The sequence below is a fragment of the Pempheris klunzingeri genome, chromosome 1, assembly GCF_042242105.1.
Source record: "Pempheris klunzingeri isolate RE-2024b chromosome 1, fPemKlu1.hap1, whole genome shotgun sequence".
Classification (NCBI taxonomy): Eukaryota; Metazoa; Chordata; class Actinopteri; order Acropomatiformes; family Pempheridae; genus Pempheris; species Pempheris klunzingeri.
Genome location: NC_092012.1, coordinates 16,265,770 through 16,286,175, shown reverse-complemented (window position 1 = coordinate 16,286,175; position 20,406 = coordinate 16,265,770). Strand labels below are relative to the sequence as shown.

The 20,406-nt window shown below is 41.5% G+C and overlaps 1 protein-coding gene across 3 annotated transcripts; it reads left to right on the top strand.

Annotated features, from left to right (window-relative positions):
- The first annotated feature begins 417 nt into the window (after nt 1-417).
- LOC139202318 (myocardial zonula adherens protein-like) lies at nt 418-18,392 on the top strand. 3 transcript variants are annotated; one of them, XM_070831773.1, is made up of 15 exons: nt 418-898; nt 1,683-1,763; nt 4,883-4,975; nt 5,737-5,901; nt 5,996-6,088; nt 6,197-6,310; nt 6,413-6,565; nt 7,053-7,178; nt 7,468-7,596; nt 7,684-7,778; nt 8,177-8,282; nt 10,757-10,840; nt 11,061-11,167; nt 16,579-16,801; nt 17,663-18,392. In XM_070831773.1, exons 1-15 carry the CDS (start codon nt 821-823, stop codon nt 17,804-17,806), a joined length of 1,791 nt encoding a protein of 596 aa, XP_070687874.1. In that variant the 5' UTR covers nt 418-820; the 3' UTR covers nt 17,807-18,392. The 3 variants fall into 3 exon arrangements, with proteins under 3 accessions (XP_070687874.1, XP_070687865.1, XP_070687856.1); XM_070831764.1 differs by lacking the exons at nt 16,579-16,801; nt 17,663-18,392 and adding an exon at nt 11,271-13,278 and having other exon boundaries at nt 11,106-11,167; XM_070831755.1 differs by lacking the exons at nt 16,579-16,801; nt 17,663-18,392 and adding an exon at nt 11,271-13,278.
- The last annotated feature ends 2,014 nt before the right edge of the window (nt 18,393-20,406 follow it).

Sequence of the window (20,406 nt, the reverse complement as noted above, 5' to 3'; positions counted from 1 at the left end):
GTATTAATTATGAGCAGTACATTGGTCATAGTGGAGGTAGTTTCAACTACTTCATATAGTGTTTGATGGTTTAATCTGTAATAATGTTATAAATAGTTTATATGTTTTTTCTGTGAAATCTTAATCTGAAATAAAGTAGGATAACGTACTTCAGATTTTTGATTAAAAACAACATTTGAGTTTATGTACTTTCAGTTTTCCCCACCACTTCACAGTGGTTGAACAAGGTTTTGGTAGAAAGAAGTGTAATGTATTACCATAACAGTAAGGTGTTGTCAGAATGTGTGGAGTGAACTGTAAATACCAGCCCCTCCTATTAGCCACTCCTTTTGATAAGGAGTCTCCACCTGTCCCAGCCCGAGTAAGAGGACCCGCCCTGTGAATGTGCTGCTCTCAGGGCAGGAGACACAGATCAGGCAGGCAGCTGAAATGCTGGCCAACAGGTCTGATGGGAACTCAGAGGTACACAGAGACTCATCGTGAGAGATGCAGGGAGATTGCTGAGTGACGGACAAGCCTGTCAGCCGGGTGGATTAAAGAGCAGTCCGGCTAGAATTAAGACAATGACATAGTTGTATTTGTGGAACTGGATTTGCACCTGATCATTTCAGTGACAGCGAGGAAACGTCAGGGCCCTGCGGACTCCCACCACCATCAGACTTGACAGAGTGGAATTTCCCCCCTCTTCCCTGGCTGGAGCCAGGGACAGATGGTCGCTCTGAGAGTTTGAGCAGAACTCAGGAAGGAGAGTGAGAGGAAGGGTGGGAGGAGGTCCGGAGAGGGAGAGGAAGAGAAGCGAAGAGTGGACAGAAGAGGAGACATGCTTCGCTACGGTTCAGGACGAGGTGTTTCCACCACCACCACAACAACAGAGGACTCTCCAGAGTCTTCAAGTGAGGTAAGAAGTCCCAGGGAGAGCAGGACATTGAAAGCCTCCTTCTATCTCACCCCCTTTTTCTCTCTCTCTCCCTGCTTTTCCGTGCTTTGCAGAAAGTCCAGTGTTTTTTCCCTCCCTCTTCTGTTTGTCCCCTGTTGCTTTTCACTCTGTAGCCACTTGTTTCTTGCCTCTGTACAGTCAGATGAATTTCCTCAGACCGAGCAAACATTTTCTATCCTCTGGTCATCTGAAAGTTCATGTTTGTTATAGGATGTGTTCAGCATGTAATGGGAGCTGAGTGTGCAGGAGGCTGGGCTGTCATGTTTATTTGAACAGCTCTCTGATAAAACAGGCCTTTGTACTAAACCAGCCTTTAAACTTATTCCCATTGTTTTCTACTGAAGAAAGAATACACAATCATTTTGTAAACTGAGTATGATATGTACTCATTGCTGCAGTATTTTTGGAAATAGATTAAAATAAAATAAAAAATCTAACTGTATAAAAGTTTTGGTTGTTATACACCCAAACAAAGCACTCACTGTGGTGTAAAAATTAGGATGGAGGCATCCACAGTACAGTTTCACAGCATTTACATAAACTTTGTTTGCGGCTCTGTTCTCATTGTCTATAAATAAACTCATGGTGGTGGGCTGCTGAGGACTGTCAACCATTCTATGTCACAGTTTTAGTGATGATTTAAAGTCAACTTGTCTGTCTTTTCACATGACGATGATGATAATGCAAACATTCATTTGCGTGTAGAACATTGTTTACCAGCCTTTTGTCTGTTTGTTTTTCTCAGAGGAGGATCAGACGCCTCAGGTTAACTCTCCACACAGGGGAAAATGGAAACAAGGAGCCAAAAACTGCAAACTCAGACACGGTAAGTCGTATATCTCCACATTGTAAGTCCACAGATAACCTTGCTACATCCTGCCGATAAGTCTTGCCTGACAGCCCCATTTACACAGGTAAAGGTTTAATGAATACAGTTCTCCTGCTGAACTGAATTTGACTCAGCAAAGCAACTGAATTTGTGCTTCTCTCTCTCTCTCTTTTTAGCTTTAAATGAGCAACCACACACGCACAAAGGCACTCTAAAAAATAAACAGTTACATAGAAAGAAAAATGGTGGAGCAACTCAGATTGATGTGTTTTCTACCATCTTGACCAGTTATACAATCATGACAGGAGGGTGTGTGTGTGTGTGTGTGTGTGTGTGTGTGAGATACTGCACACACAGCTGTTTCATATTTACTTCAAAGCTCACCTCCGACCCTTTGGTGTAAATCCATTCCATACAATAGAAAATATTTAAAATTCTTTTGCTGGACAGACAATATATTTAATATCTCACCAAGACATCTGAGACATCTGGCAGTGGAGCTGAGACAGTGTTGACTCAGAAAGACTAGTAACTAAACAAACATGGCTCTTATATGGGATTTGCTTATTGAATTGCATAATTACACTCTGGATCTATGTCTGCTAGTGCTCATTGTGACTGTATGAATTATACTTGTGAGTGTATGCTGCAGTCTGTAAGGGTGTTTGCCGTGGGTGGCTCTGCCCCTACCTTTGTTTGTGTTCAGGATCTGTGGTCCAGAGGCTGATGCCAGAGTCTGACAGGGACAGTGTGAGAACTGAGTTTGACTTTACTTATTGTTGGCACTGAGAAGGTTTCTGGACTTTCTAACAGTACAGAATCCTTACAGAAACAATGTGGTGTGTTTTGTATGAACCTTGGCCAAAGTGTGTGGTGTTCATCTGGTTATCACACCTCCACACACTCCACTGATAGCACCCTGCTGTAATCTCTGAACATGCTTCCCTTGGGGAGGGTGTGATCATGACTATTGGAACTAATGACAGAGGACACTCTGGTCAAGAGTGAAAGAAGAGAGTAACAAACACATATGTGCTCAGTAATGTACGTTACTGCGTGTTTAGTGAGGACGCAAACTGTAAACTGTGCAGATCGTTCTCAATGGACAGCAGCTCTAACGGCAAGTGGCGTTTTTTACAGTTTTTACAGTCAGTGCATGAAGTGCGGTGAAAACAGTAGGAGATTTTGCATAAATACAGAACAACAACAAAACAGTCACAGATAATGACAATTTAATTTGTGAAATTTTGTTTATGTAGCTTAGCTTAGCACATAGCCTTGGAGAAAACCTTCTCTGTTTGTCAGATGACAAAATCCACCTGCTGCCACCTCCAGGTTGCTAATTAACATGCTATATCTTGTTTGTTTCATCCACACGTACTACTTGTAAGAATCGTAATGTATTGTTATATGGCAGTTATATTATTAATTGGTGAGCTTTCGACATGCTTTTTGTCACCCTTGGACAGAGCCAGACAAGCTTTTTCCTCCTGTTTCCTGCTCTTAGTGGTAGCTTCATGATTATCTTACAAATATAAGAGTGTTTCTTTGCTAACACTCAGTAAAGAAGTGTATTTCCCAAAATGTTGAGGTATACGGTACAAGATCTAAACTTTCCGAAGACGCAAAATATGTTTGCATATAAAAGAATTAAAATAGGTTATGCTTAAAGTGATGCAAAATACAGCAATGCTGACAAATTCAGGGTAATGATGCAGGCTTGAAAATGGACAACACAATTTTTACTCAATATGATGTAAATACAGTGCCAAAAAAACCCCATATAATTAATGTGAAACAGTTGAACAGTGTGGCTACAGTTTTTGTCCATATGAAATTAGAAAGGGTGTATCCTGCAACCTGACACATCATGGACACAACCCAACCAGTGACTATGGCCCAGATGAGATGTAATACATCTGCACCATGACAAACACAAAGGACACAGTTGCTACGTATAGAAGTTTCTACTCCTACATTATTGGATTTCATCTCCACAATGGCTGAGAGTCTCTTCAAAGTGGGCAGGATTCAGCCCAATGAGCTACATGAGAGGGTCTTTGTGTTGTGACTTCAAATGCAACGTTCATATTTGTGTCGCAAATAAGGAGCTAATCCATTCAGTCAAGTCCTTCACAATGCAGTCACGGGCTAAAGCAGGCGGCTCGTCTGCATTACATAGTAATATACTTAACAATGTGCTGGCATGTAATTATTTCAAAGGGGCGTCTGTAAAGTGGTTTTTACATGTTTACCAGACAGTCAGTGACTTCTGTCAGGAGGTCATGCTCCTCAAGGCAAGACAGCATGGCTGCAGTTTCAGGCACAAGAAGCAGGTAAACATAGTCCAGTGTGATCAAACATTGGCATTGTAAAAATCTAAGCTGCCCATAGAGCATTGTTATTGTGAGCTCTCAGGGAAGGAGGCTGCAAGTGTTGTTAAAACATAAAGATGGCTGTTCTTCCCTCCCATCTGCTGGAATTCACATCCGCCTATTAGCGGGCCTTTTTTTCACCATTTCTCAACAGCATGTCCTCTGTAGATTAAGTGGTGCAGAAATGTGAGGCTCAGCTCTGTTCATGAAACAACACTGGCATCTTTGTTCCAGCTCCTCCTCACTCTTATCTCTGCGAGATGTTGAGGCAGACGCCTCTCTCTGTGGGTAATGACTGACTGTTTAGTTTGAGCAGAGGCTTTTCTGTCTATCTATCTATCTATCTATCTATCTATCTATCTATCTATCTATCTATCTATCTATCTATCTATCTATCTATCTATCTATCTATCTATCTAAAGATTCCACCACATACTAAATATACTATGCAGCTTATTCGCATCGAGAAACAAAGAAAGAAAGAAAAAGAAAGACAGTAAAACTGAGTTTGTTTTCTTGCATGCTGTTTTGCGGCCACATGTAGAAAATATGCACATATTTTCTACATGTGGCCGCAAACAATGATTGCAACAGAAACTTTACTAATTACAAGGTATAAGTGTTGTGGAATGTTTGCACTAAATAATAACACTTATTTTGAGCGTTTTTGACCGTTCCAGGATCCACACCTGGAATGAAGCAATCTTGAATATTTAATGTTTTTTTTCTTTTTTCCTGCAGGCTGAGAAAGAGACGGATGTCAATGGGGCGTGGAAGAAGAAGAATGGGCTGATCCAAAGAGGGAGGCCAGCTGGCAGGGAGTCACCTCAGCAGGTAGACAGCCACATCCACCACATGAGTAATAGGCATGGCAGTGTGTGGTACATACCGCCACTACTTCTGCATGTGTATGCTTCTGTAAAACACGTCTCTGTGCACACACCTTCACACGGTCGTTAATGACTTATTCATGCATGTTCAACATGAACAGATGCTTGCAGATGACAGAAACATATTCCATGTCTCTCTCTCTATATATATATTAAAAAATAAGCATTAGTCACAGCCTGAGAAATAATTCTTTGTCATTTCCAAACTTTTGTCAATTTGTGTCTTGCTCTACATCAATGAAATGTTAATAGAAATTAAAAAAAAACTAAGCTTCTTCATTTTATCTTTTCCCATGACTATAATGTTATTGCATCGTGTAAAGTGCTGCACTTGTCTTTTGCTGGTGTGCATTGCTTTTCCTTTTTAGCCACTCGTCTGCTAGAGGTACAATAGGCAGAAACGGCAGCAGCTCATGTACTAGGTTGCAGAAATGTGACACCTTCAATACACCCTGCACTTTTTTTAGCTATGCGTTCCCAACCTCATGTTTCCAGTGCTCAGCAACAGTAATGCTGGAAATACCTGATCAAGTGTACATATGCAGGCATTTGCATTCGCACACATAAACACATAAACTCATGTGATGCACCTGCAAGCACCCACACAAGCAAGCACACAAATACACATCCACAATGACAATAGAAGTCAGCCTTCAGTGGAGGGTGGCTACAGAAACCTGACCTGCGCGATCCTGTCTCTCTCAGCACCTTGGAGACATGACCAATGGGGCGCCAGAGACCTCGCTGCAGCATCATGGGCCCAAAGTGTACGGCGTTGTGCAGAGGACGGGCTCGGACAGACAGCAGGAGGTGATGGCGCGTGAGTGGACGGTCAGTCACCTTCAGGATGAGATGAGGTACATCAGGGAGGTGAGTGGAAACTAACACAACAAGGTCAACACATCACTGTTTTGGCATCATGCTGTGTAGTTGGTATCTCTAAGTTCTGTGTATCTGTCTACAGGTGAGAGATTCTTTGGAGAAGGTCAGAGAGCGGATGTACGGGCAGTTTGGAGGCATGCAGCAATCAATGCAGAAGCTTTCACAGGAAATCAGGGTAATGAATTATGTATTGTCACGTGACTGCTCAGAACTTCCTCATCAAACGCCACTCTGTTAAGCTGTGGATGAATGTGAAGATGCAGTGTACCATGTGTGTTTGCAGACTGCCAATTCACATCGAAGGAGTCTGGAGTCAGAAGTGAGGATCCGGACAGCAGCCATGGAGAGCTTTGATCAGATGAACAGCTCCCTTATATCCGCTAACGTCGGCCTGCAGGTAACAAATCAGTGTCACTGAACCTGGAAAGACCTGCTCCATGACAGCTGCGCACCATCACTGAAAGAGTTGGTTGAAAAGTAAAAGAAGTTTCGTTTGTAGAAATCCCTTCTGGAGAACTGTCAGAACAGAGTGGACAGGAGAGAGGAGGTGAAGACTTTGCAGAGCAACTACAAAAAAACACAAGAAAAACTCAGAGACAAGGAGAGGGAGCTGGCTGCCGCGCAGGCTGAAAACCAGACTCTGAGACTACAGGTAACCCTGCAGACACATCTCTCTGTGTGCACACTCACTCATTCACACAAACCCTCATGCATCCACAACTGTCAAAACGTTCCAGCAGAAGTGTCTGCTCTGGTGTGTTCACTGAAAAACTGGTCTCCCAGCTGGTGTGACAAGTGAGTGCGCAGGTGGCCTTTTGCAGTTCCTCCGTTTTCTGCAGTTAGAGCAAAATTAATAAAATAGATAATAATAAGGTTAAAATAAAATTTAGCTGATCACCAAAATAGCCCCAAAAAGTCATTTTCTGTTCCACTCTCTGTTGTGACCAAACAAAACAGTCTCTTTCCATTAATGAGCAAATAAGCCCAATTTCATAGGAAATAGCAGATAAAGCAGTGTGCTTTGATACAGCGTAACAGATTGTCTCACTGTGGTACAGTAACATCTGCATTTTCTAGTGTCAATATGGAATAATCAGCCTTGCACAGTCTTAGTTTCTGCTGTGCTGTGAATTGTCCAGGTGGAGTCTTCACGGGAGGCCAACACTCAGGCACTGCGGGAGCTCTCAGCAAAGCTACAGCGGGAGTACGAGGAGAAGCTGCAGGAGGAACAGCGGAAACACAGGGAGGAGATTGAAAACCTACAGGTCTGCATTCTTTACTCCTTATTCATTATTTCTCACCATCACACAGAGTTTCAGCGCTAGCAGAAGCCATAACTCATGTGTCAAAGAACAGCACCCATGTGTGATGATTACTCGAGATGTCCCACATGTTTTATGGTTTTGAAGCATTTTACATAGATGAGGATGCAGTGTGAATTGTTCTCTAAGGCAACTTCAATCATGCAGATAAATTACTATATTCTTGATTGTTTGATAAGCTGTTTTTAAAGCAGTTAAACATCCAAACCAAAATGTGTTTCTGTTCACGCAGGCCCAACTTGATGAGTACATCAGACGGCTAGAGGAAGCAGAGACGAACATCAGGACTGCAGAGGCCAAGATTGCTGAGAGGGACCAGAGGATCATTGAAGTGGAGCGTCTACTGGACTGCATGGGAAAGGTAAGGCAAAAGTTAACATAGCAAAAATCAAGCTACCTGCACTTCTTGCAGATAACAAACCTTAGAATGAAAAAATATGTCTTACAGGAAAAGAGTCAACTTCAGAAGAAGCTGCAGGAATGTGAACAGCGTCTCCGCTTGATGGAGCTGACAGACACAACTGATGCAACTGTAACCAAAAGGTACAAAAAGGATGTTCCCTTTTTTTCTGAGCTTTTAAATGTATTACACAGTCTTCATCAGCAGTCGGAGTTTACCAGGCTGTCATACATCTGAGGATGTTCCAGCCCTTTGAGAATCTTGAGTTGAGTTTTTGTCAAACAACCATTTAAAAATATAATTTTTTAGGTCGACTGCGTACAGGCACTAGAGTAATGACTCTGGCATTTTGACATTTTGACTCACGTGAAGCCACAGAATGGTTGAAGCTTTTGTACTATTAAAGACTGCAAAATAATCAGTGTGCTGTAGTTCCCCTCTAAGATTTGTTATCCTCCGTCTGAGAAGCACTTGACCTCGCTGCACATTCCTGGAAAGACGGATTTATATTTGGGTTAAACTGGCTGCTGGTTCTGTTCAGGTCCAAAGAGCTGCAGTCTGAAACTGTGGATCTCCGCGAGAGGATCAAACACTTGAACGACATGGTTTTCTGCCAGCAGAGAAAAGTTAAAGGAATGATCGAGGAGGTAAGGAGAGTCTATTCATGTGTGGGTGAATGCTGTCCATTCACGTGCATTCAGGTGTTCTGTTCTACCCGTGTTTTGATAACGGTTGTAGATGAGATCCAAATGTCAACTGAGTGTGAATGAGTTGAATGCATACAAGGAATATAAAACTTAATCTGAGTCACAGCTAATAACAGCTGTAAAGATAAAGGGTTTAATGATTAAATTAATTTTTAGAGTTCCTTACTTATTCTTTTTTTTAAGCTCATAACTCAATTTGTTTTTCCATACAAATTGTTTCTTATATTCTGTATCCCGCATATAGCAGAATGATTCTTGGTGTGTTGTATGGACCTTTTTTCTGCAAACAGTAACCCTTTATTTTAGGGGTCTGTAATTTCTGAATGATTACCAAGAAGATTCGGTAACAAGGTGATTTTTTTAGTGTATATACAGTGGGTACGGTATTCAGACCCCTTCACTTTTTCCACATTTTGTTATGTTACAGCCTTATTCCAAAATGGATTAAATTCTTTTTTTCCCTCATCAATCTACACACAATACCCCATAATGACAAAGTGAAAAAAGTTTTAGAAATTTTTGCAAATATATTAAAAATAAAAAACTGAAATATCATATGTACATAAGTATTCACACCCTTTATTCAGTACTTTGTTGAGGCACCTTTGGCAGCGATTACAGCCTCAAGTCTTCTTGGGTATGATGCTACAAGCTTGGCACACCTGCATTTGGGGTGTTTTTCCCATTCTTCTCTGCAGATCCTCTCAAGCTCTGTCAGGTTAGATGGGGAGCGTCGCTGCACAGCTATTTTCAGGTCTTTCCAGAGATGTTCAATGGGGTTCAAGTCTGGGCTCTGGCTGGGCCACTCAAGGACATTCACAGACTTGTCCCGAAGCCACTCCTTCGTTATCTTGGCTGTGTGCTTCGGGTCGTTGTCCTGTTGGATGGTGAACCGTCGCCCCAGTCTGAGATCCTGAGCGCTCTAGAGCAGGTTTTCATCCAGGATGTCTCTGTACTTTGCTGCATTCATCTTTCCCTCTATCCTGACTAGTCTCCCAGTTCCTGCCGCTGAAAAACATCCCCACAGCATGATGCTGCCACCACCATGCTTCACCGTAGGGATGGTATTTGCCAGGTGATGAGCGGTGCCTGGTTTCCTCCAGACGTGACGCTTGGCATTCAGGCCACATAGTTCTATCTTGGTTTCATCAGACCAGAGAATCTTGTTTCTCATGGTCTGAGAGTCGTTTAGGTGCCTTTTGGCAAACTCCAAGCGGGCTGTCATGTGCCTTTTACTGAGGAGAGGCTTCTGTCTGGCCACTCTACCATAAACCTGATTGGTGGAGTGCTGCAGAGATGGTTGTCCTTCTGGAAGGTTCTCCCATTTCCTCAGAGTAATGCTGGAGCTCTGTCAGAGTGACCATCGGGTTCTTGGTCACCTCCCTGACCAAGGCCCTTCTCCCCTGATTGCTCAGTTTTAACGGGCGGCCAGCTCTAGGAAGAGTCCTAGTGGTTCTGAACTTCTTCCATTTACGAATGATGGAGGCCACTGTGCTCTTTGGGACCTTCAATGCTGCAGAAATTTTTCTGTACCCTTCCCCAGATCTGTGCCTCGATACAATCCTGTCTCGGAGGTCTACAGACAATTCCTTTGACTTCATGGCTTGGTTTCTGCTTTGACATGCTGTGGGATCTTATATAGACAGGTGTGTGCCTTTCCAAATCAAGTCCAATCAATTGAATTTACAACAGGTGGACTCCAGTCAAGTTGTAGAAACATCTCAAGGACGATCAGTGGAAACAGGATGCACCTGAGCTCACTTTTGAGTGTCATAGCAAAGGGTGTGAATACTTATGTACATGTGATATTTCAGTTTTTTATTTTTAATACATTTGCAAAAAATTCTAAAAAACTTTTTTCACTTTGTCATTATGGGGTATTGTGTGTAGATTGATGAGGAAAAAAAAGAATTTAATCCATTTTGGAATAAGGCTGTAACATAACAAAATGTGGAAACAGTGAAGGGGTCTGAATACTTTCCGTACCCACTGTATAGGAAGAAGTGTTAAATTGGTACTTTTCTTGTCAGTATTTTCAAATGAAATGCTAGTGTATCTTATATTATATAAGATATATTATATATATCTTATATAAGATGTATATCATATACATCTTATATAGACGGTGCACAGCTGGTCAGCAGAACATTCATCAATGTAAAATGTATCTGCAAGTATTTAAGTGTCCAAGAATAAATTAATAATAATAAATGAATGAATATTTTCCCTTTAATTAGCATGGCAGTTTCCAGGGAAATGAAAACCAAGAGAAAATTATAGCAAATTATGAACTTAATGCTAACAATTCTTGTCACAGTGCTGGACTGAATAAATTGAGCAGAGAAAAGATCTGACTGAAAACACATGATAATGTGATGTTTTTAGTTAAATGGCGTCTTCTTGAATTTGTGAAGGTTGAATCGCTGAGAGCTCAAGTCGCTCAGAAGGATATGTTCATCTCGGAGCTTCTGGACAGAATCGCAATAGTGGAGTGTGAGGTAAGACACAGACTTTAGTTATGGTGTGGTGTGGTAACCTGCTGCATGGCTACATGTGATCACCTGGGCTGCTGCGTGCTAGATATCCTGAACTTTCAGCAGTGTCTGTGTGGTTTCCTCGTGTCACTGCACCTATCAAGTCACTTTCACATGTAAAGTGCCTGCTGTTCTTTGCATGTATCTGACCTGACAGTGTTGTTTCCTCTTTTCCTTTTCCCAGAATAATGAATTAGAAGACAAGCTGAAGTATTTTATCTCCATACAGAATAGGCCGCGGGAAGTTTTGGAAACTAGGGAGATAGGTGTAGGCTGCGATCTGCTTCCCAGGTAAGAAGCAAAGTTGGAGAAACATATTTAGTAGCATGAGGTGATATTTGGTGCTTAATTTGGAGTTGGTCTCTCACTCTGATGTGTGACTGTGCATCTCCAGACGTGAAGTACAGAGGCATGATGTTGAACTTCCTGTTCAGTGTGAACCAACTCATCTCCATCCCATACAACACCCACCACCTGCTCAACCTCCATCAGCAATGAAACCTCTATCTCCCACACATTGTCCATTCCCCATTCAACCTCCATCACCCACACACCCTTCAACCCCAGCACAGGCTCTGTCACCCACACAATCTTCATCCTCCATTCAACCTTCATTCGTGACACCTCCCATTCATTATCCATCCCTCTACCTCACAACACCCACCCAACCAAGGACATTCAGGCCTAATAACCCTCCACCCAGCAGGCTGGAGTCCAGTTTACTGAGGTACACTCCTGTTGAGTACAGCCGCTTCCTACAGTCCAGCCCTTCAGTAGCTAGTGGGATGTTCCCCTACACCCGTCCGTCTGAATCGGAGCCTCCTGTGAGTTCAGTCCAGTTCAGCAGAGATGAAGTGGACGCAACAACAAACACGGACACACCAACAAGTCCAGAGGAATCCACTTCATCCCTGTCTTCTTCTCAAGCCAGATCAAGAGCATCTCGAGTTTATTCACCGTTCTTGAAACTTATGGAAATAACGTCAAAGATAGACATAGAGCGTTTTTGAAGTGATAGTTTGACATTGTGGGAAGATAAACGCTCTTGTCGAGAGTTTGATGATATTTTCAATACCAGTCTTGTTTTTGATTGTAAAGGTGGTGCTAGATTCAGGAGATGGTTAGCTTAGCTTAGCATAAAGACTGGAAACGGGGGAACAGCTAGCCTGCAGGCTCTGTAACATCTGGCTAACCAGGGCTGTTACTTTTTATTCAAATTTCATACTTTTGTTTTAAAGCAGGATACAAATAAATATTTGGGCTGTAATGACCTGTTTTAATTCAAAATATGCAATCTATAAGCTCAATAGACCACTTGAAGTAGTTTGCCTTGTGGTCAAACAGATGACTTATTGCATGCCCTATTGGAAGTCACTGATTCCAGCCAAGTAATAATCCAGTCCAGGAACCTCCATTAAAGGGCAAGTTGACATTTCTATGCTTCACTTTCTGTATGAGCAGTTTGTTAATTAGTGAGCCTCAGAAGTGCTGACAGGCGGACTTTGATACCTTCGGATAGAACAGAACAGAACAGAACAGAACAGCGTCATGTAGCTGCAGACATCTTAGCATAAAGCTAATCTGTTTGTCATAACTGTACAATAAATATGTAGCTGCGGTTAAAGCTAAACTAACTACAGTCACAGATTTAACCCACAGACACTGGGGCTGTATTTATCCTCTCAGCAAAAAACAAATAAGCCAAATTGTAATTCAAACAGTCGACAAGTTGACACAAACATATTGAAATGATAGAGAATGTAATTCTGGTCAGTGGTGTAAAGTCTTATGTAGGTTTTCAGCCTGTTTGCACATTAATGAAGATAAAATGTTGCTTGCTGAAGTATGTAAATAATCTGATGCTCTGTAAAAACATTTTGTAAATTATATACTGTAGGATTTCATTTGTTTTGTTTACAGTGAATGTAGCCTACTTATGTTGCTCATGGAGCTATGAGCCTTCAGTCCTATATGAAGGTTGATGAAGTTATTGCGTGTATTTTCTTATCATTTTATATTGGCTCTGTACAAATTAAATGCATATTATTTTCTTATTGTCACATTATATACAAAATATTTATTAAAATGCTTTGTGCCTTTGTGAACAGCCTAATATCTGATACTGGTGGTGATAATGAATCTCTTTAAACTGGCAACAGGGTAATGTAATAATGTAACTGTAAGTACATCTCTGTGCTAATGATAAAACTGTTCGATCACTTTGAATATACTGACCTTACTGAGGTGACTGCCATTCCTGAGCCACAGACACAAGTGTTATCCAGCTGTTGTCTGCACTGCCACAACTGTGTTTGAAAAAGCTTTATGATGATGTGCCTTTTCCTCAATGATACATATCATACTGCAACTAATGATAAGAGGCCAGCATATGTTTGGATAATAAAGACTCTACTGTATAAGTAACCAGACATCCTGATTGTGTGAATGGATGCCCACATTTACATACTGTACAACCTCATACATTTTCCAAACAATGAAGCCGGGATGTGACCTCTTCGTTGGTCACTGATGTCGACTGAAACACAAATGGGGCTTTTAGAAATGCTTTGTATTCCCTCCACAGCTAATGATTCAGTTTCACACTTTTACAGAAATGTTATGCGTGAACACTAAACTCCAGATAAACTTTACATAAAAATGCAAAAGCTCAGTGAATTCATAGTGTGTAATGTCTTCTGTATAGTATGCAAATAGTGTTTTAGTGTGCAAGGCTGTTATTTATTGCATTTATAATACATTATGTAGAGTAGACAATGCAAATTTTATAGTTGCCTGGTAAAACCTCAGCTACATAAGTAAACCAAATAGTATATGTTATTTTAAATTCTTGCAATAACAATAAAAATGTTTTGTTGATATCACTGATGTTGAGGAAAAGCCTCCAAACATTTCCAAGGCTTTGTGTAGGAAATTAAAACAAGAAGCTTTAATTTCGCATTCAGACCAGGGTTAGAAGCACAAAACCACAGTCAGTCAGTGCGTCACTGATATTAATAAATAAAGTACATCCAATACTGTGCTTCAGATGGTAGTACCACAAAGTACACATGATACACCTGCTTCTAGTAGTTTGTGGGAAACTGCAAAATATAATGTTTTGCTGAGCTTGGTGTGATCTGACTTGCTACAAAGGGCATATGTGCCTGTGCACAGAAAACTGCATAATAAATCAAAGAAATATCTATTTATTATATAAAAAATATATTATGATATCTACAGAGATTTTATCCCAACTATGCAGCTTCAGCTAAAAGTTAAACTGACTGTGAACTCAGATAGGGGATAGGAAGGACACAGCTGTAACCTCTTTGTTAAAGGTCATTGTACGTTGAGCTGAGTGATAAAGCGGTTGGCAGGGAAACAAAGTGTCAGGAAGTGCAGCTATTTAAAGTCCAAGACTGTGAAGCCTATTCACCGACAGGACCGCTCACACAGGAGACAGCAACATCTCATATGAAGTATCGACTCTTTGAAATCCAAAGTCGGTGCTGTTGACTGTATTTGACCTGCAGAGGACAGCAAATTACCTTCACAGGCTGTTATGAGGAGGTGCATTACACTGTCCTGCACACTGGGGGGCGGTAGAGCCACACCTCACATGTTTGATTTCCGCAGCCACAGCAAAAGAAGAAGAAGAAGAAGACGAAGAAGAAGAAGAAGAAGAGCCCACTTTGAAATGTTGTTGTCTCATGTGTTGAAGAAGTGAACCTGCCGCCCTCAGAGTTTTCTGAAGCTTTCTGACCAGAACAGAGAACTTTAACAGGTGGGGTCTGGAGCTGGTTAATGATTAAAGTGAGTGTGTTAAACTGAGACGGTAGCTTGTGGATGGCTTCAGCTAGCTGTCACTAGCTAACAGTGATGTCCTCGCCGTGGACAGAGCGCCAGGGACAGGTGGGAGACCTGAGACACCAGAGCAAAGAGGAGCTCCAGGAGCTGCTCCTGCGACAGGAGAAGATCCTCTCTAACAGGTAAGTTCACACTATCAGCCCCAGTGTGTCTCCGGTGGATATCTATAATGCACGAGAGCCACAAACTGGGGCTAGTTTCACACTTCGTGGAACGACTGTCAAAGTGGCTCTAATGCAGTTTGTGAGGTGATAACTGCGCCACAGAGGAGATTTGGTGACTTTGGCACATGAATAACTTTGTTTAGTTGCTATTATTGCTGCTCCGCCGTGACTGAGCTTAATTACACCGTTGCACATCAGGAGCACACAGGATATCTGGTTTTATCTTTCATGCGCACATTTAGAGCAAAGATCTGCAAACTCACTGATATGAACCATCCAAACTTAAAGCACTGTGAATGTCATGTTATCAGTAAATCGGTGCAACATGTTTATTAACTTTTTGGACCAACTTTCTGCCAGATAGTATTGCAATGATTATACCATACGACCATGCCACAAAAGTGTTACAACTCAGCTTGACATGAACGCACAAGCTGATTTAGTATCTGTCTGCTTGTTTTAATTATTGTTTTGTTCAAAGTGCTTGACAGTTTAGATTATGTTTTTCCTCAAAATGTAGTTGGATGTAGATCTCAGCATCCAGCTGGTTTCCAGTGGGACTACTGTGTCAAGTGTATCATCCATTTACAATGGAAGGAACAGACTGTGGTCAAAAATGCACAACTATTATAGTTACACAGCAGTATTAGTTCAGATAGATATAGAATATACACTAGTATGATTACACTATGATATGAAATTATTTAATTAATAAACCAATTACAGATATGTGTAAAAGAACATCTATCTATCTATAAAATAAAACTATATAAAGATTCCACCACATACTAAATATACTATGCAACTTGTTTGCATCGAGAAACAAAGAAAGAAAGAAAAAGAAAGACAGTAAAACTGAGTTCGTCATATTTTCTACTTGTGGAAAATATCAAAGACATTTAATGTTTCATGTGATTAATATTTATATCTTGAGTGATTATCATGGCATGAAATGATGTGTGTTGTTCACAGGAGGTTATTACAGACTCTTCCTGACAAAGGGAAAAGGATAAAAGAATTTGCAGAGAAAGTGCGCTATGCCATTGAACACCGTGATGAAGAGGAGAATAGACAGAGTTTGGTGTCTGCAGCCAGGACAGAGTTACAGTCCAAGTACCAGCAGGCTTTCACGATGCAACAACGCGCTATACCCGGCGCACCAGCAGCCTCACTCCAAAACAGGCAAAGGGAAGCTGCTGCACGCGATGCAGTGCAGCAGAGGGAGTCCTCACCTGCCTCAGCTGATGTGCAGGAAAACAACAACGAGCTACAGGACCAGTTTGTCTCCAGAGCGTCTCCGGGTGAAACCATGGAGACAGCTGCTGCTGGGGCCTCTCTGAACTCTGATGAGACAAAAGAGGGTGACCTGGTAGAGGCCTTGGAAAGGGTCAGACTGTCTGAAACTGGTATTGGTTTCACTAGCGAGTCCAAAGACCCATTAAACAGCACAGCAAGAGACAATTACTTCCTTACAAAGCAGACACCAAAAAAGCCTCACTATGTAACAGTCCTGGAAAAAACAGAGAAGACTTCATCTACCAGGAAGCAGAAATTCAAACTAAATCAGTGAGTGGACTTTTATTTTATGATTATCTATCTATCTATCTATCTATCTATCTATCTATCTATCTATATTGATAAATTAATATTATCTCTTAACTGTGTTTCGAGGCTGCCCCTCAGAGGTCACACCTCTCCATCAGGATCCTCGTCACCCAGCCAGTCTTCTGAAGGCTCATCTCCGCTCTCTGCACAGGCCAGGCGGGAGCGGGACAGGAAACACCTTGATGACATCACTGCAGCCAAACTACCTCCTCTCCACCACAGTCCGGCCCAGCTTCTATCTCTGGAGGCGTCGGCCATCCTGCTGAAGGAGCAAACCAAGAGGCAGCAGGTAAGTACAGCCAGGCCCTTCACACACTCATCCAATACATACAGTGTGTAGAAATTTCCAGAAACTTTTGTCTCCTCGCCATGCTGGGTAGTATCATGTTGATGTAACTTGTTTGAACGTCTTTGTTACAAGCAGCCATAGTGAATTATAAACATTTGTTGGGCATCCCTTTAACAAAAATGCAAGAGCCTGCATTAGTGCGGGTTTGCTGCTACACTGGTCAGACAAAAAAATTCCAATCCAGGAAATCCTGTTTGAATAGCAGATGATGAATTATGAGGGCTTATCAGATTCCAAACATTTTATCTCTTATCTTATCTCGACGTAAGTAGTAGAAATGCTTCATTCACGTTGCCAGAAATGTGCACTTCCATGTATTTGATTAATACAGATGATGTTGTACTTAGGTTCGATAAAAGTTGAGCAGGTTCAACTGGTATGCTGGATCACCCTCGCTCCCCTGGACTGGCCCCATTCAACTGCATGAGTGAGCTGCATTTTCTCACAAAGTGCTAAAGTTGTTCTGGAAACAGCTTTAATTTTATACAGTAAACAAAATCCCTCTGCAAAGTGATCTATATCCTCGAAGTATTGAAGTCCACATCAGGTCCCTCCATCAGCTCTAGAGGGCAGTGTTCAAGCAGTGTAGACACCCCGTGTCACTTCACATCCAAAGTAATGACTTCAGAGCCAGACGTCAAACAGTGTGCTGTTGACAAGAGGCCTGTTAAGCTTATTATCAGTCCTACTTTTGTTGAGGGTTTAATGGCTATGGCTGTGCAGCTTTATGATAATGTGCTTGTTTTCTGTTTACCAGCCTATTCATGTCAACTTTTTCTTCTGTGTTGCGTTTAATTTCAGGAGTTGCAGGCCAAGCTGGCAGCCCAGAAACTGTCTGAGGGATTGAAGATCTCTATGGGGAGCTACACTCCTGACTGTGGCCCCATGGCTGCCTACAGAGAGGTTCACGATGAAGGAGCTCAGTTCTCCTCAGAGGAGGACTGATCCTGGAAGGCCAGAGCTGGGGAAACCAGTGTGACCTTGGCCCCGAGAGAAACAGGCTTTGGACCTCGCAATCAGGACCCATCAAACAGGATTTTCACTCCAAGGACAAGAATTCTTAAGAGAGGAAAAGGGTCTTTGCACGGTGTGAAGGCATAGTTGGTATCCCAGACTCAGCTCAGGATATTGAATGGCAGGTTGAGAAACTAGCTCGCTTAATTGTCATTCAGTTCATATTGGGTTCAGTTGTTTCAGTGTCCTGCAGGAATAATAATACCTGCTGGTGACTGGGAGATTTAAAAAAAAGTTTTAAGAAGTATCACAATGGAAAAGTTTCTTAGTATACTGAAAGTGATGACGTCATGGCATTTTGAGCCAGAGAGTATTGTACTTTGCAACTTCTATTTTAGTGTGTTAACAATTATATGCACTCAAAAGCTCATCAGCAGGTGGAGCAGACTGTTTTGGCACAGCGGTGACTGTTTACAGCTTTGTCTAGAAAATAGACATGAGCTTGCAGATAGTTGTGTCAGATTTAATTATAACAGAATGTGTAACAGAATTGAATAAATACATCTGATTTTCCTAATGGTTGTGTTTGTGTAAAGTCTGGTGACAATCCCATATTACAGATGCTGTGAAGTACTGCCATCAGCTTTTTCAGTTTGGATAAAAACTTTGAGACTTTGTTCAATTTCATTTCACAAGTATGAAACTGTTCACTGATAACATCAGGGAAACTTTTAATTCACCCAAGAATCCACATTCTGTAGCACAAAGCTTAGAAATGTCAGCTTCTCCAGTTCTAATGAAACAAAATGTCAGTTTGCAATATGAGTTTGAAAAACTACTAATGAAACATATGTAGCTCATATTCTAACCAGTCTGCTGTTATTTCCAAAAGTGTCGGGGAGACATCATCAAGAAAAAAAGCTTGTTTGGCCACAAGACTGAGCCATCAGGAAGGGGAAGTGTGAAGGCTAAACTAACCTCTAACCTGGCCAAAAATATGACTGATGTATTGTATAGATTCTATTTCATGTATAAAGCCGGCTCAAAAAAGGCAAAATCTCAGAACTGCATGCTTTAAGCCTTTGTATTACTTAGTCCATTTGCCACTTCTATACTCAAAGTTTAGTATAATGAGAGGAGAAAGTGTATAATATTTTGTTAAGTGCATTACAAATTAAGAGTTTTACATTTAACAATGTATGTTAGGAAGAAAAACTGTACATTAGTCTCCACTAAAATAAGACTTTTATTGCACCACCAAACTGTGCTTTGAGTGCAGCACTTGAGTTATGTACAGATTGTTTAATATTCACTATTTCCTGATGTGTATCAAACAGACGAAAACTATTTTATTGTTACATTTCCATCTTATTTAGGCCATTTATGTGCAAAGTAAATCTGCAAGGTGACATCAATTTCAATTTGTAGTGAAGCTGTGGTCAGCTGCAGGCACTGATTTTCTAAAATCCTGTGAGATGTTATCAAGCAGGGATTGACACACTTGATAAGATTAATGCCGGGTTAGTGAAATATTGAAGCTTGATGGCTGAGACATCTGGACTGCATTTGGATCATGTTGTTGCTGGGAATGGCAGGCGATGATGGGACGGCAGCAGGCTAATGCAACATGGCAAATACCATTTCTCAACTTTGCTAATATGCTGTAGATAAGAAGTGCCAGCTATGTTCAGCGTCTTTCCAAACTGCCTCTCCCATCATCTCTCTTCCAGCTCTCGCTGAGGACTGCAGGCCATCTTAATTCAAACAACCTGATTTAGAGATTTTAATGAGGAAGAAATGAAGGCACTGAGGCACATTTCAGGGGAAATGAGGGTGGGATTCATGTAGGTCAGAGTCTGGTGGTAGATGCCCCTTGATAACCTTTGGTAAATTTTGCTGAGGCATTGATGGAAATGTTTTTAAAAAAATCCATCTGATTGCTGTGTATTTAGACACTGTATCTGATGGGCTCCAGAGTGGCCCCGTGGTGACGTCCAATAACAAATACATGAGCACGCTCCACAGAGGATCCTCATTGTGCTGGGATTAATTACAGCCTACCTTGCTTACATAAATTGAAAGACTGTTCCCAATTAAGGGGCACATTTTTGCCGTAGCTTTTCTCTGTGGTATCTGGCGTCAATTCTAACTCTGAACGTATGTTGATATTGTTGAGGTGGAACCAAGCACACACTCGCTATAGTCAAAGCTTTCTTACGTTGTCCATTGATGATGAGGTTGTTTATACTTCAACTTGAATCCCCGACCCCTTGTCTCAGATTAATAAGCTCCTCATGAAGTAGTCTGCAAGTGATTTGCTCCAACTCTGAGTCCGAAATCACACGTCTCGCGGGAGTAGAAATAATTTGCTGTTTGGGAGGAGAAACTGGAATGTGATTTCCAAACTACCTCTTCAAAGACCAGTCAGCTCAGCCTTAAATTAGATATACAGCATGATGTATAGACTGGCGTTAAACACGAGTTAGGCCCTCAGCAGAATGATTGGATTATATCTGCCAGGTTACAAAGTCTGAGGTCATGCTTTTTCTATTCTCTGATGTTTTTGTCATATTATTTCAGGGCACATGAAA

Bases quoted from the DNA above. Each gene is read 5' to 3' on its own strand.
- LOC139202318 (XM_070831755.1), top strand. From the start codon at position 821: ATGCTTCGCTACGGTTCAGGACGAGGTGTTTCCACCACCACCACAACA. The intron at 4,976-5,736 runs GTAGACAGCCAC...TGTCTCTCTCAG, and splicing joins GCAGGGAGTCACCTCAGCAG to CACCTTGGAGACATGACCAA. The intron at 11,168-11,270 runs GTAAGAAGCAAA...GTGCATCTCCAG, and splicing joins GGCTGCGATCTGCTTCCCAG to ACGTGAAGTACAGAGGCATG.